The sequence below is a fragment of the Calidris pugnax genome, unplaced genomic scaffold (assembly GCF_001431845.1).
Source record: "Calidris pugnax isolate Ruff unplaced genomic scaffold, ASM143184v1 scaffold124, whole genome shotgun sequence".
In the NCBI taxonomy this organism is placed as follows: Eukaryota; Metazoa; Chordata; class Aves; order Charadriiformes; family Scolopacidae; genus Calidris; species Calidris pugnax.
The window spans coordinates 345,909-359,828 of NW_015090914.1; the positions used below are offsets into that span (position 1 = coordinate 345,909).

At 42.3% G+C, this 13,920-nt stretch overlaps 1 protein-coding gene across 1 annotated transcript in view; it reads left to right on the plus strand.

Moving 5' to 3' along the window:
• ITGA9 (integrin alpha 9) overlaps positions 1-13,920 on the plus strand; it is a 240,150-nt gene that overhangs the window by 145,238 nt on the left and 80,992 nt on the right. The window contains exon 19 of the mRNA XM_014949431.1: positions 4,915-5,065. Coding sequence (XP_014804917.1) covers positions 4,915-5,065 — 151 coding nt within the window. The remainder of the gene's footprint in view (positions 1-4,914; positions 5,066-13,920) is intronic.

The following is a 13,920-nucleotide window of genomic DNA, read 5'->3' on the forward strand; positions in this document are numbered from 1 at the left end:
ACTTTGTCCCAGGGGGATAGCACCATTGATTTCAAGGATGCTGTGTGATTATATAAGGTTTTTGTTTGTATCTGTGTCTGCAAGAGAGAAAGATAAGTTTAGAACTTCTGTAGGTGTTGTGCCTCATCTTGCTTTCGTGTAGCTGTTTCATGAACGTTTCATCTCTGATAAAGTGTTTTTTATTGACCACTGAAAGTGATTGCTGGGTAGGGCACTGGTCTTTTTCTTCCTCAACTTGTTGAGTTGCCTCAAAATGGCAACTCCATTCAAACCAAAAGCTTCTCCCTGGAGTAAACATTGTGTGAAAACAGCATCACTCTTTCCCCATTGACTCTTCAATTTTGTTTCTAAAGGATTTTGAATTGAAATTAGTGATTAGTTTTGCACTGAGACATCAAGTGAATTCCGAGATCAGCTGAGGGTTTCCGCTTTTCATTAGCCCTTCAAGTTTAAGTGTTTGCAAAACTCCCCCCAAAGTTCAGCTGACTCTGGAGCCTGTGATAAAACCCCAACAGGAGAAAGGTTTTCAGAGTTGATGTACACAGTTTGTGGAGACAAAAGTAATATTCAAGTATCATAGTACCTACAAAGACCAACTGCAGTGCTGATTGGTAAAGGTAAGCAACTGTATGGACCTGTCACAGGACCAATGTTGTTTACTCACACCTTTTACTGATTTAGAAGAGAAAAAAAAAGATGAAACTCCTATTGACTTTCATCTGATGGAGATGGAGGACAGATTGGCCTTCAGTTGTTTGAGCATTTTTACCCACATGCAGTCTAACTGACCCCAGCTGTAATTCCACTGTCCATGGAGCAGTAGCAGTGATTTATCCATGTAGGTGCCGATTTGCTGTAAGTAAAGAAATGCTCCTAATATAAAAGGGAAAGTCAGTGACCCTGACTAACAGGGTAAGTGTGACCCTGTCACATTCCTTGCCCTATCTGTGATCTGCAAAGGCTGAGAGGAAGTGCTAAATGCTTTTTCAAATTATTTTTTTTAATTCTCTCTAGTGTAGGAAATGGAGAAATATGTCCCTGCATACCTTTTGGAATGTGGATTATGTCTCCCTTGACCCGTGTTAATAAAAACACCAGCATCTTGAGGGGTGGAGGAATGAAAATTGCAGATCTTTTCAGTTTGCCTTTCCCAGCTGGTCTTTCTTCCCTCACTGACCATAGTGAAATGATGTGGTACAGGCATTAACAAAGAATGTTAAAGCATGCAAAAAAGATTATACTTGTTCTATCCTGGTATTTAATTTCCTTTTCTTAATTACTGAAAAGGAAAATGTTATATATTTCTGTCTACTTTTGATGTGTAGTACTACAGCCAGTGAATGCAAAACCATGGCAGAAATTTGGTGCCTGAAGTTCAGAATTTGCTATTACCTGCAGGTCCGGGTCATGTGAATGAAAGCTGCAGGTATTTAGTACTTCTGAATGTCAAATTTCTTTCCCTTTCAGGCTGATATTGATAGTTTGACATATTTCATGTTCCTGTATGTATGCGTGTGCAAATGTGGTTGCCTATATAGATTTTATATCTATCTATATATACATGGAACTTTTACCCAGTTCATTATTTATGTGTACTACCTGATGTAATGGGATTGTGTTCTTCTGTCCAATTAAGTGATTATATCTTGACCTTTTTTTCTCCTTCTAAAATTTTTTTATATTTTTTGAGTGTATGTGTTTATTTTTAGCCTATCTTCCTTGCTGTGAGCACAGTTTCAAGGTGCTGAGGATGTTGGCCACTTTATAGTTCTCATTCCCCAGAATGTAAACCGAGAGCCATTGCCCGATTACATTTCTTGGACTGTTTGATGAACCTGATTGAGTTTTGAAGGGGTGGCTTGGCTTTGTTTTCTTGTTTCTGGTGGGTGACAACAGTTCCTCAGTTAGGTATTTCCACTTGGTGGCCGGGCTGCTCAGCGTGCAGCAGGGGCTGGAGGGGGATGGCGCGGGGTGGCAGCCGGGCTGTGCCAGCCCCACAGCGGGCTGCCCGCACCCCACGGAGTTACACGCTCCAGCAGCACACGGGGCCTGGGAGCTCCCCTGTGAGCGGGGAGATTCCCCCTTCTTTCCTCACTGCAAGTGGACCTGATTGATTCCAGATGTGCGCAGACTTAATGACTCCGAAGGCTGCTCTCTTAAAACGGGATTTACGGCACAATCTCATATAACCTTTCAGGGGAAGACCTGAACTCATCTGTCGGGCGAAAACCAGAGAGGTTTTTCAGAGTTTATTAGTGTGTGAATTTTGTGTAGGAGCAACTACAGTGTGCACACAGAAAGTTGGTTTTCTTTCTCTGCTGAGATGTTATAAACATCATTTTAGTAGGATGCACTTTCAGCAGAGGAGTGATAGCTTTAAAAATTAGTTACACAACTCAATGGTGTTTATTTTGACTTCTTTTTGGGGGGGTCAGTTTTAAATAGGATTTCATTTTGTGTATTTTTTATTATTCTATAGGAATGAGAGTATTTTCAGTTGTCTTGACTTTATGTTAAATCTCAAAGTGTTGCTACTACCAATTCAGAGAGGATTTTGTACTGTGTATTGCATTTAGTATCAACCCTGTGTAAGATAAATATCTTGTAATGTTCCTTTGCTTACTGAAGTGATTCTTCCAGATTTTGCTAATGGGTTTGATAGATGCTGATTAAGTTTTGAATTGATTGCAAGAAGTGAAGTTAAAAGTTCATGAGAAATAGTTCATAGTAATAAATGGTTGTTTTATTTCTATACTTCCAAATATGCACTTCTGATTATTAGAAAATCCCAGCAGATTGTTTTGTATCTTTTCAAGAGTAAACACTGAAGTTGGGGCCAAAAGGCTAAATGCTTCCAAGTACTCTCCTATAGTTTTGCCATTAATTTGGTACATAAGGAGCAGCAACTCAAATTATTTGGACCTCTCGAACTAGTTTTGAAGTGGATCCTGCACTGTGTACGCTTTTGCAAATGTTTATTTGCACTGATCGTTGACTATAACAATAAATCCTGATGTTTAGAAAGCAAGGCATCCAATTATTGGTAGAATTTCTTGGTGTCTGCAGTTGATTGTAAGTGTGAAAAAGCAGGCACATTTTCTGGAGGCTTGTATTTGCCTCATAAGAAGCTGTCATTGAGCTGTAAGCCATAATTTTGGGCTTAATAAATGAAGATCATCATAAATGAAGTAAGTACAGGAAATAAATATGCTATAAATATCATCTCTGTTACATGGAAAAGTTAAACTCACAATCCACAGCCATCAGCTTTAAAGCCTGAGGCCAGACCATCTTGCTCTGCACTTCCCCCGCCAAAGCCCCCGGCTGCTTCACTACGTGCCCAGGGCTGGAAACTCCTTGGCAAAGGCAGGGAGACAGAGCCCAGCGAGCTCTGCCTTTGGAGGTCTCAAATGGCCGTGGTTGGCAGAAGATGCTGAAGGGTTTATGAGCACTGTGTTCTCAGAAACCCCACTTTTACACAGATGTTCTGGCTGCAGTGCCCTGAGCAAGGCTGATAGAGGAGGGCTGGCAGCAGTAGAGGGACAGGCTGCCTTTAAAGACAGCTCTCACCCTGCACCCCTGCCATTTCCAGGGAGCTGCTGATATGCAGAGGAGCAGCATGTCCCCAGCACAGCCATTCCTTCACAGAAACTGGTCAAAGGAAAGGTGGCTTGGTTGGCTACTGATTTCTCCATACTACTGCATGCTGCTGTGTGCGCACGCCTTGTGCAGCAGTGTCTGGCAGGGGGGGTGGTGTGAGGGTATGTGTCCTCAGAGCATCCTTCTGACTGGCAGGCTGTCTGTGCCCCAGAGGAAATAATTTGGAGCATCTCTTTGCTGTGTGGCTGGAGGTCTCTGCCCTTTTCTGATCAGCTACTCTGTTTTTCCCTGTGACACTGTTTCCGTTTCTTGGGGATCTGTGAATCGTCTTAGATTCCAGTTACCATAACTGTAGCCAGTTTGGTGATATTTTGGCTATTTTTGCTTATTTTTACATTTATATCTAGTATATTTCAGACCATCTTTTACTGTGGTTTTACTTCCTAGCCCTGCAGATCTGTGCATTGATATTATGTTTTTCTGTGATATATCTTTAGCCCTCATTCTTCCTTATTAGCGTACTTTCTGGATGGACTAGTATGATTAAATGTATACCAAATATCAAATAATAAATGTATGTGTATAAATATTTATATTGGCCTCTATGTGTGCATGTCTGTGTTTATGTGTTCATAGTCTGTGATGCCTTATTACAATAGTGTATTAATTCATGATGCATAGCTATTTTTTTAATTCAACTGTTCCCTTGGTATTCCATTTCTAGAGGATGACTCCACTGTGTTAGGTCCAGCATAAACACCCAAGGAAAGATTTGTCACATTCAGCGGATGGTGTTTATAATTTTCATACATTTTTCCACTTACACCTGTTTCTGGATTTTATTTGACACTCTTCTGTTTTTTCTATTTGTAGCATAACTCTAACAAGATTTTCAGAAAGTTGCTAGAGTGTTAGAATAAGTTTGAATTATTAGGAGACAGCCTGTGTATTTGAATGTGGGCGCAATAGCTTGCGTTTGTTGCATTCCCCTGTCCAATCACTTTACAATCTTCAACTATTTTTTTCTCAATAAAATCATATTAACAATAAGTTGCGTGAAACAGTTTCACATGAGGATCGTGGGGTTTCCTTACAGTTACAAAAAGCAGTGTTAGAGCCAGGGCTCAGGAGCTGCTCATTCCCAGGATGGCCCCCCCAGCACTGCATTGGCCATTTAGCGGAATCCTGAATTACCGAGAGCTGACCTTTTCAGCAGTAAAGCTCCTGCCTGCTTTATTCCATGGCAGGAATACAGAAGGACCAGAGTGTGAAAGTTCCTCAGAGTTAAACTGATGTAATTGTTTCTGCCTACAGTGTCGATGACAGAACTGCTTACCTGGCGCTGGGAGCGGTGAGGAACATCTCACTTAACATTTCCATCTCTAACGTTGGGGATGATGCCTATGACACCAATGTGTTCTTCAATTTTTCTGGGGAGCTCTTCTTCATCAAAATGTGGCAAAAGGTAAGAAAGGCCCATCTTGCCGTCAGCAAGTCTTTTAACTTCAAATCAATTTAGTTGCAAAGCACAGGGACAGGGGTTGGCCTGGTCCTCACTGCTGAGGCACTTGGAAGTTATTTCTGGTTATGCTGAGCATCAATTCCTTCCAGGCTCCTTACTGAGGTGTGTTTTTTTTTTTCTTTTGTGAGTTTGATCTGTGGGAATTACACTCTTTGTGTTTCTGTAGAATACAGCACTGTTATTTGGGGTGCACTAATGAAAAAGAAAGACCGTTTAGTTGAAGTATTAAGGGTTAGAGGCAGACTGGTAGGATACCAAATGACACTGAAATACAAAGGGTGTCTCTAGTTTGAGTGGTGCCACACTGCACTCAGCAGTCCTGGTTAACTTCTACCTGGCTTTCCAGGTTTTGTCCTCCTTGAAACCAAGTTACAAGGCCATTCTTTGCTCACGTCCTGGTGCAAGTTTGGGTAGTGGCCAGGGCATATCACTAGATCCAAGATCTCAAAAGTGCTTCTGGTTTCACCTGCGTGCAATTAGGTGAATATTTTGAGCTTTAGTCTCTTCACATTTTGATTTAAATACTTGGATGTTTTCAATAGCAGAAATTCATTTAGAGGTAATGTTGAAATGCAAACACCGAAATGAGCTTTTTACAAACTGATGGCCATGAAAGCTGTCTGAATAACGTGAAAATAATTGTGCAAAATGGGAGCTGACAATCGTAACAACATTGTCTGTCTGTTCCTGCTTTTCACAGTCATTTGTGTCTCTGCTGGAGCTTTGCTTTTCTTTGCAATCCATAAGGGCAATTTAAAAGCCATAGTGCAACTGTTGCTAAGTATGGGATTAACTCAGTCCACTGAACCAATGACATTTTGCCATTATTTGTCAAGTTTTATTATAGATTTTGGTTATTATAAACCTCTTAACTCATTATGTAATAAGCCAAAATATGATAATTTCTTATACATGTTAATTCTCTTGGTACTTAGTTCTACTATGTTTAATACAGTTGCAGGCCTCAGAAAGTTGTCTTTGTATTATAAGCTTCATTTTCAGACATTATGTGGTGCAAGTGTGCAGTTTATCAGGAGGAGAAAAGCAGGGGATAGAATGGAAATGCCCTAATGCCAGTACACGACTTCTTAATGAAAGTTTATGTGAAGACTTTCAGGGTCTGGCCCAGCTCCCATTGAAGTCACTGGGAGGATTTTCATTCCTTTGCGCTGGAAAAGAAACAAAGCCTGATACATGTTCTTTTTAAAGCTTGTTGTGTTTTTTTGTTTGGTTTGGTTGTGGGTTTTTTTGCCTTCTGTGCTTCCATGTTGAATATTTTACACACACAAATTAATTGTGTGAATTGGAACACCAGTGGCCTTCATTGTTCTTCTTGGCCAATGCTGTGAGGGAACAAGCTGAAGAAAACATGCTGTCTCCCTTGCTATTTTACCTTGAGCCTAGGTCTATAGTAGACTTTAAATATCTGTGCTGAAAGCTGCCTAGAAGGAGCAGTTTCTGGAAGCAGATGACATTATTGCAGGGTTATCTCACTACTCAGTCTGTCTTCTGCTAATAGAAACTAACATTTCTTTAAAATAAATAAAATGCAGCATACATCAAGGAAGCATGTAGGCCTCCTTCTTCCTCAGGTCTTGCCAACAGGATCAGGATATAGTCCGCTATTATTCCTGCTCTTCCGCTGTTCTTGTGATTGATTCATTTGGGTTTTTCTCCTGATAATTGGTTTAGTAACAGTTTTGAAAAAATGAGTTGCAATGTTGTGTTGGGCTATTTTACTTTTTACTGTTTGCTCTCAGTCAGCTTTTGCTTCAGGACAAACTAATGCACTGCTGGCCTCACCATTTGTCCAGTTGGAAAAATGGATTACAACCTCATAGCCTCAATTACAGTGCTTTGTTTTTCTTAAGCTCTTTGAACAATGTTTATTTTTTTTGTAAAATATCATGGATTCCATGTTTCATAACCCACTCCCATCCCTTGACATCTATGCATAATATGTACTGTGCATATTCTTTAAGTAGATTTTGTTCCTGGTTGAACATTGCCTAGGCAAAAGTCCAGAGCATAAAGCCAGAGTAAAAAGAATGACTCTGAAAATTTCCCTTAGTGGAGCAATTTTGGAGTCAAAAGAGCTTCTGGTAGGAAACTTTCAGCAGCAACTGCCTTTTAATGAATAACGCTGAAGTGGAAGAGAACGATCTCTTCCATGTGGTTGCTTGCTCCTTTTTGGCAAGGTGAGTCTGAGAACGATGACCATGGGGTGGGCTTTTGTAACCTATCTCTGGAGCCCTTTCAGGATACTGTGAATCCCCTGTTTGTTTTCCATGTGTCCCCAGTGGGGACATTTCTAGCAGATTCAATGTGGTTTTGTTTCTTTCTATGGTTTGGTTACAATGAGACCTGACAGCGCAAAAGTTTAATGCTGTTTTTCTTCAACAACAAAATGCCACAGCTTGTGTTTGAAAAGAAACGAATGGCTTAGCTCAGGAATGATGATGAAGAGCATTAGTGGAGCTAACCACTCTTTCCTTTCTGGAGACTGAGATTTCATGAGATGTGGTGGATAGACTACCTGGAAGAGCTTTGTCACTTCTATACAAGGTCAAAAAGCATTTTCCGACTGATATTTAAGGGATTCCACATATTCCACTGTCTTACTTTCCTGATGCGCTGCAGCCAGTCCTCCCTGGCTTCATGGATGAATCCCAACATTTTCTTTCCATAGCTCCTGACAGACAGTCTTTCTCTTGAGATGCACAATATGTGGAATGGGCTGATTTCTCATTCCTGCCTGTGCTCCCTCTAGCACTTTTAACTCTCTTGTCACTGCACCCCATTGAAGGGGCGAGTTGTTTTACAGGTGCATGGGAGTACTGGTCTGCAGTGAATTTTATGTGTCCACTAAGAAAAATTTTCCTTTTGAAGTATGAAGAGATTTAATCATGTTCCTTTTAAAACAGAAAATAAAGAAGAAAATAAAATAGAGGGAGGGAGAAAGACACCTCACGTGGTCACTTAGAAAGATTTTCTTTTCTATGGTGACAAAGGAATCTTGGTCCCCTTTTCTGTATAGAATAGATTGTTTTATTTTATTTTTAATCTTAAAGTTTGTTGTCCTATAATCTTAAGTCAACTTCAGGAAAGCATCCTATTTCAGAGCCTGAAAAATCCACTTAACAGAGGCGATACCACTTTCCTACAGAAAAATGCAGAGTGCTGCTTGTGTGCTACGGAGTCTGGAAAAAGAATAAAAAGCTATCACTACTAATTTCTACACTGTTTTCCATCTGCCGGAATTGCCTACTGGCTTGTGCTGTTCTGCTGAAGATGCTTGTCAGTGGTAGGCACTTTGGTAACCATTCGTTAGCTGCTGGTCAGCACTGAGGGCTATTTTCAGTACAATTGCAGAGAAGGTGCTGTAAGCTGGCAGTGGCATTAAATGTGGTAGGGCTGGGCCATATCTGTACTAAATCAGCTCGGGCATGGCATGAGATTTTATAGCAGTTGTATAAAAATAGCATATAATAAAAACAACAGCATTAATCCCTCACTGCTCTGTAAGGGCTGGTGGGAATCTATCAGCACTGGTTACAGAGAGAGTAGGTCAGGAAATCCCATTGCTGACCATCATTTCCAGCTGGGGGTTGTTCCTAAGTTTCAGACAGGCTCCCAGCATCCGAGGCCAGCTGTGTGCGACGTTCCTGCTGCTTCTTACAGTAGCTTTCGCAAGCAGCAGCTGAGTGAAGTTAGCGGGGCTGGGTGGATGGTTTTCAGTGAGGTTATGGTTTCTTCAGGCACAGTAATTTCCTGTGAATCCTTCATGAGTGTATACCTGACACTTTGGTGTTGAGTAGGAATATTGCTGATAACCAGAGTCATGCTGCTTACAGGGTCTGGGGCTTCTCTTCTGATGAGTAATGAGGTACCGTCTCTTTCTGGGTTAGCAGGGAGGTCACACAGTTTGGATGTGAGCTCTTTCTTCCTCACTCCCAGAGGGCTTGCCAGCATCTCTTGACTAGGATTGCCCAGAAGAGCTGCAGACATAGGCAGAATTTAACTTTTTCCAGATTGGAAATTCTCTTACAGTGGTTTCCCATACTGCTCATACTTTCTAAGAGTCTTCAAGGCTGGTAGGGGCAGGATGCTGATAGGGCATGAAAGCCAAAGACACGTGCCCTCTTTTGGTTCCAGCTGTACACCTGGAAGAAAATTTAGGTCCTGGCTATTCATTATGTCTTTTTTTCCAGTACTTACTGCCCCTTTGGATCCACAGGCAGACAAGTTAACATGATCAGTCTCAATTCACATCCAGCTGGTTAGCAGAAACCTTTCAAATTAAGGGTTTGATTTAATCCAGCTGATTTTGCATGGAGTGAGTTGGACTTGCTCCTGTAAACCTATCTGCCAGAGGGTCAGAGGGGAGTGATGCCAAGCAGAGTGGAAGCTGTGACCCCTTGCATTGACACAGGTGCATCTGGAAGATTGCCCAAGCCATATATCACTTATGTAAGAGAATTTGACACCTTTTGCCAATAGAGGTTTTATAACCAGGGCTTGGGAATTTGAGTAGCATGGCATACCTTGCCACATGGTGCCTCTCTGTTTTTCTGAATCTAATGCTTAACTTTGGCTCCAGAGTGCATCAAAACGTTTTGCATCCCTGGAGCAAAATTGTCCAGTTTCTTAATTGGAAAGAAAAAAAAAAAGTGCAAAAAAGTGCAGTTAAAGCTATCTGACTTCATTGTTTATTTTCATTTTCTTTTTCTGTGGATGCTCAATGAAAACCTCAACTTTTATGCTTCCCTAGGGATAAGTAAGGAGCAGCACCTTTTTCAGGCCAGGGGCTGTTAGAGCCGTCTAATATCCCCCTGCTCTTAGCAGGTAGGAATTGAAGGGTGGACTTCTGATTCAGACTTTCCACTTGGGAATCATGTATCACTCCCACATTCAGGGAATGGGCATTGGAGACTGGGTTTAGTTATGTAATTAGAACTGATCAGAGTCTTGTGTATTTTTCTCCTATACTTGATTTATCATCCATATTTGAAAATTTTTTTTGTCATTTTTCCCAAGAAATTAACTTGATGAATGGAATGCAAAATTCCTAAAGTCTTCTGGCAAAATCCCAACTGGAATAAATGACTCAAAAGCCATGATTTTGCAGGAATTCAGATCTTGTTCTGCTCGGTGTTGGAAGAGCCTATGTGACTTTGATTGTTAAATCCCGTTTTCAGGAGCAGCTTAACACTTAAAAATCTCATTGAATGTTGATAGCATATAAGATTTCAAAAGCCTAAATGACTCTGGCCTTGCAAACCCAAATGTAGCTAACTCCAACGAGTCTTAAAAAATCCAAGTTTTTACAATCATAAGCTTCTTGCAGGGAAACAATGAGTTGCAGTGGCAGGTCACCCCAAGCTTTTCCACACAAAGCATCAGGAGCTTCATGGTCAAGAAGACAGGACTTTTGATTATATGCCTGTTTCTTTCAGGTGAGGTTAGGCAGAGTAAAAATTTATTTTGCAGTACAAAAATGTGCTATAAATTCATGGGAGGATTTGGGAAGGTGGTTGGTTGGTTTGAAACAGCTTGTGATTAGTAAGTTATTATGATGTGTCTGTTTTTAAGGACTTGATGGTCCTGGGACATATGGGACACATGCAATGAGAAGGTTTATGCTGATCAGGTGGGACTGTGTTCTAGGTTACTTCATTTGGAAAGCGTTTGTCCTGGAAATAGCTTGTCATGACTCTTAATTTGACTGTTTACATATATATATGTAGTGGTTTTGAGGCATAGCCTGGGATACTTTGTGTGACTCGGATTATTCAGGGAGGTATTGTTTGATTGCCTAGCCCTACCCTTCCCTGGGGCTGCGAGGGGAATGGTTTTCTAAAGGAAGGACAGCGATGTGGATTCATACAGTTAGGTAAGATGGACTTTTTTAGAGGCTAGAAGGCAGCCTGTGCTGTAGCAAAGCCTATTTAGAGTGAATCCCCACCTAGCTGCTGGTGTACTGCCCAGGGTGGGGTTTCATCGGCGCTGAGCACCAGTGCAGGTCCTGGTTTCCATGCAGGTGAGAGAGGGAAGAGGAAATTATGAGACTTCCTCAAGGAGGTGGAGAAGGGCTCCCTGGGCCACAGGTGGTAACTGCCCACCACATTTCGGTCCCTGTGTGGCCTGTAGCTCACCAGCCAAGTTGATTACTCCTGCACATCTTTGGGAGCTGCACAGAGCCAGGAGTCACTGCCGTGGTTGCATCAGTGCCAGCCATGTCAGGGGGCTTTCGAAAAGGGATTTGGCTGCTTGGCTGCCTCAGTTGCTGAGATCCAGACACTACAATTTAGACAGTTACCTTGATACCCCATTTCTGGGAGAAAGGGGAAAAACCCCTCATGGAGCCCGGTATACAGCGAGCTCAATACACTTGAGCTTGAATGTACTTATTTACAGGCTACGCTCTCCTTACGGGAAAGATAACTCTTGACTTTTCCTGTATCCAGTGTGTCTCTTCATTATCGTCTTTTGCTCTTAAACTGAGTGGAGAGAGACTTGCCAACTTTTGAGGTGAGAAATCTATGGGACAGGATTTATCTCCAGTGCTCTTAAGGATGAGGCTTAAAATCATCTGAACTTTGACATCACGCATAGAACAGCGTGGCCAGCAGGAGCAGGGCAGGGATGGTGCCTCTGTACTGGGCACTGGTGAGGCCTCACCTCGAGGGCTGGGTTCAGTTCTGGCCCTCTCACTACAGGAAGGACATTGAGGTGCTGGAGTGTGTCCAGAGGAGAGCCACCAAGCTGGGGAGGGGTCTGGAGAACAAGTCCTACGAGGAGAGGCTGAGGGAACTGGGCATGTTTAGTTTGGAGAAGAGGAGGCTGAGGGGAGACCTCATTGCCCTCTACAACTCCCTGAAAGGAGGGTGGAGAGAGGTGGGGGTTGGCCTCTTGTCCCAAGTGAATAATGACAGGAGCAAAGGAAATGGTCTGAAGTTGGGGCAGGGGAGGTTTAGATTAGATATTGGGAAGAATGACTTTGCTGAGAGGGTGGTGAGACACTGCAACAGCCTGCCCAGGGAGGTGGTGGAGTCACCATCCCTGAAGGGATTTAAGAAACGTGTAGACATGGCTCTTCAGGGCATGCTCTAGTGCCTGAGATTGTAGGGTTGGGGGGTTTTTTGTGTGTGTATGGTTGGACTTGGTGATCTCAGAGGTCATTTACAACCATGATAGATTCTGTGATCCTCTGCTAGAGCCTTAAGTTGGAATTGATTTGCACAGCTTTCAGTGGCTTTCATTACAGCAAGAAACTGTTGGGTTTGGGGTTTGGTTCTGTTGTAACTTGAAGCTTACAGAATATTGAGTTTCTGGTATGAGAGGTCAATTCTGTTCTTGCAGGCGTTTCTTTTAGTTACTTTTAAGACAGGCAGCTCAAGATGTTGCCAGAAGATAAATGATACCCCAAGTGGAAAATCCAATAGAACTATAAACATATATATACACACACACATATATGTTTACACTATATATATTTACATTATATCTGTTATATGCATGTATGCATATATATATATATGCATTATGTTGCTTATTCCTGTGGGATCTTGTAGTCACAGCGCTGTGTGGCGAGTGCTCTCTTTCGCTTTGTTGTTCAGATTTCTTCTATGATGCTAATGGGATCTGTAAATAAAAACTAAACCCTCTTTAATTAATCTTACTAAGCACGAGGCATGATCCTGCAGTCATACTGCGGGCGTAGTCTCTCTGAAGTCAACAGCGGCTTTGTCTGTAGAAAGACTTATAAAAGCCCAGCTGCACAGTCAAAGTGATGAGTAAGGGCGTGAAGAGTTTTAAGCTGAAAATCCAAGGAGGGCCCAGCACTGCTTAAGAAATCATGAGCTTTTCTTTCCTTGGGTTTGACACCGGGGCTCTGGGATTTTCCGACTTTCTTGTGAATGCTTTGGTTACTTCTGCTGTAAAAGGAAAGTCACAGCTTTTTTATTTTATTTTCTTTTTTTTTTTTTTTTTTTTTTTTTTTTTTTTTTTTTTTTTTTTTTTTCTTTTCTGTTTCCTCTCCCTCTTTCTTGCTTATTCTTTGCTCTTTCCCTTCCTTCTAAAATGTGGTGGAAAAGCTCTCAGGAGAGCCTTGACCTCTTCTAGGGAACTAGGTAAGGCAGGCTCCCTCCTACTGGAGCAGCTGACATTCAGCATGTAACCCTGGGTTCAGCTGGCATCATGATGTCTGTGGTCCTGTTAGCAGAAGCAGGCACATTAACGCCCTCCCTCCTCCAAAGGAGGCCTTTGGGCCCCGAATCTGGTTTGGTTTTTGGTTTGGGGTTTTTTTTGGAGAGTGAGCTTCCTGTGGTGTTTCATCAAAACAAGACGGGGAGGAGGAGTGAGAAGTGTTTCACCTGGCTCCAGTTCAAGCTTGGGGGGTTAGCGGGGACCCCCCTCTCGGGGGTGTCTCAGCAGACCCCCTGCCCGGGTAGGCTGTAGGGAATGCCCAGCCAGGCCAGCTCCAGGCAGCCTGCCTTTGGGAGGGGGCCAGGAAACCTGCGCTTGACTTCTGGCTGGAACCATCTGCAGGAGACCATGCCGGTAATTTCGACTTAGCAGGGGAAAAAGGAGGAGCCCAGTCCAGAGCTGCTCAGTGAAGTAGAGCGGCACCTCTTAAAGTAAAGCCTCACAAGTGAACTGCTAAGCTTTTGTTTTAAAAAAAGGAAACATACATATTAAGAAAACCTGTTTTAATATCCCAGTGCAGTAGGTACTGAATTATTCCTTTCCATTTCAGCAGTGTCTCTAGGTTATGTAGTATTTATCATGTCACCAGG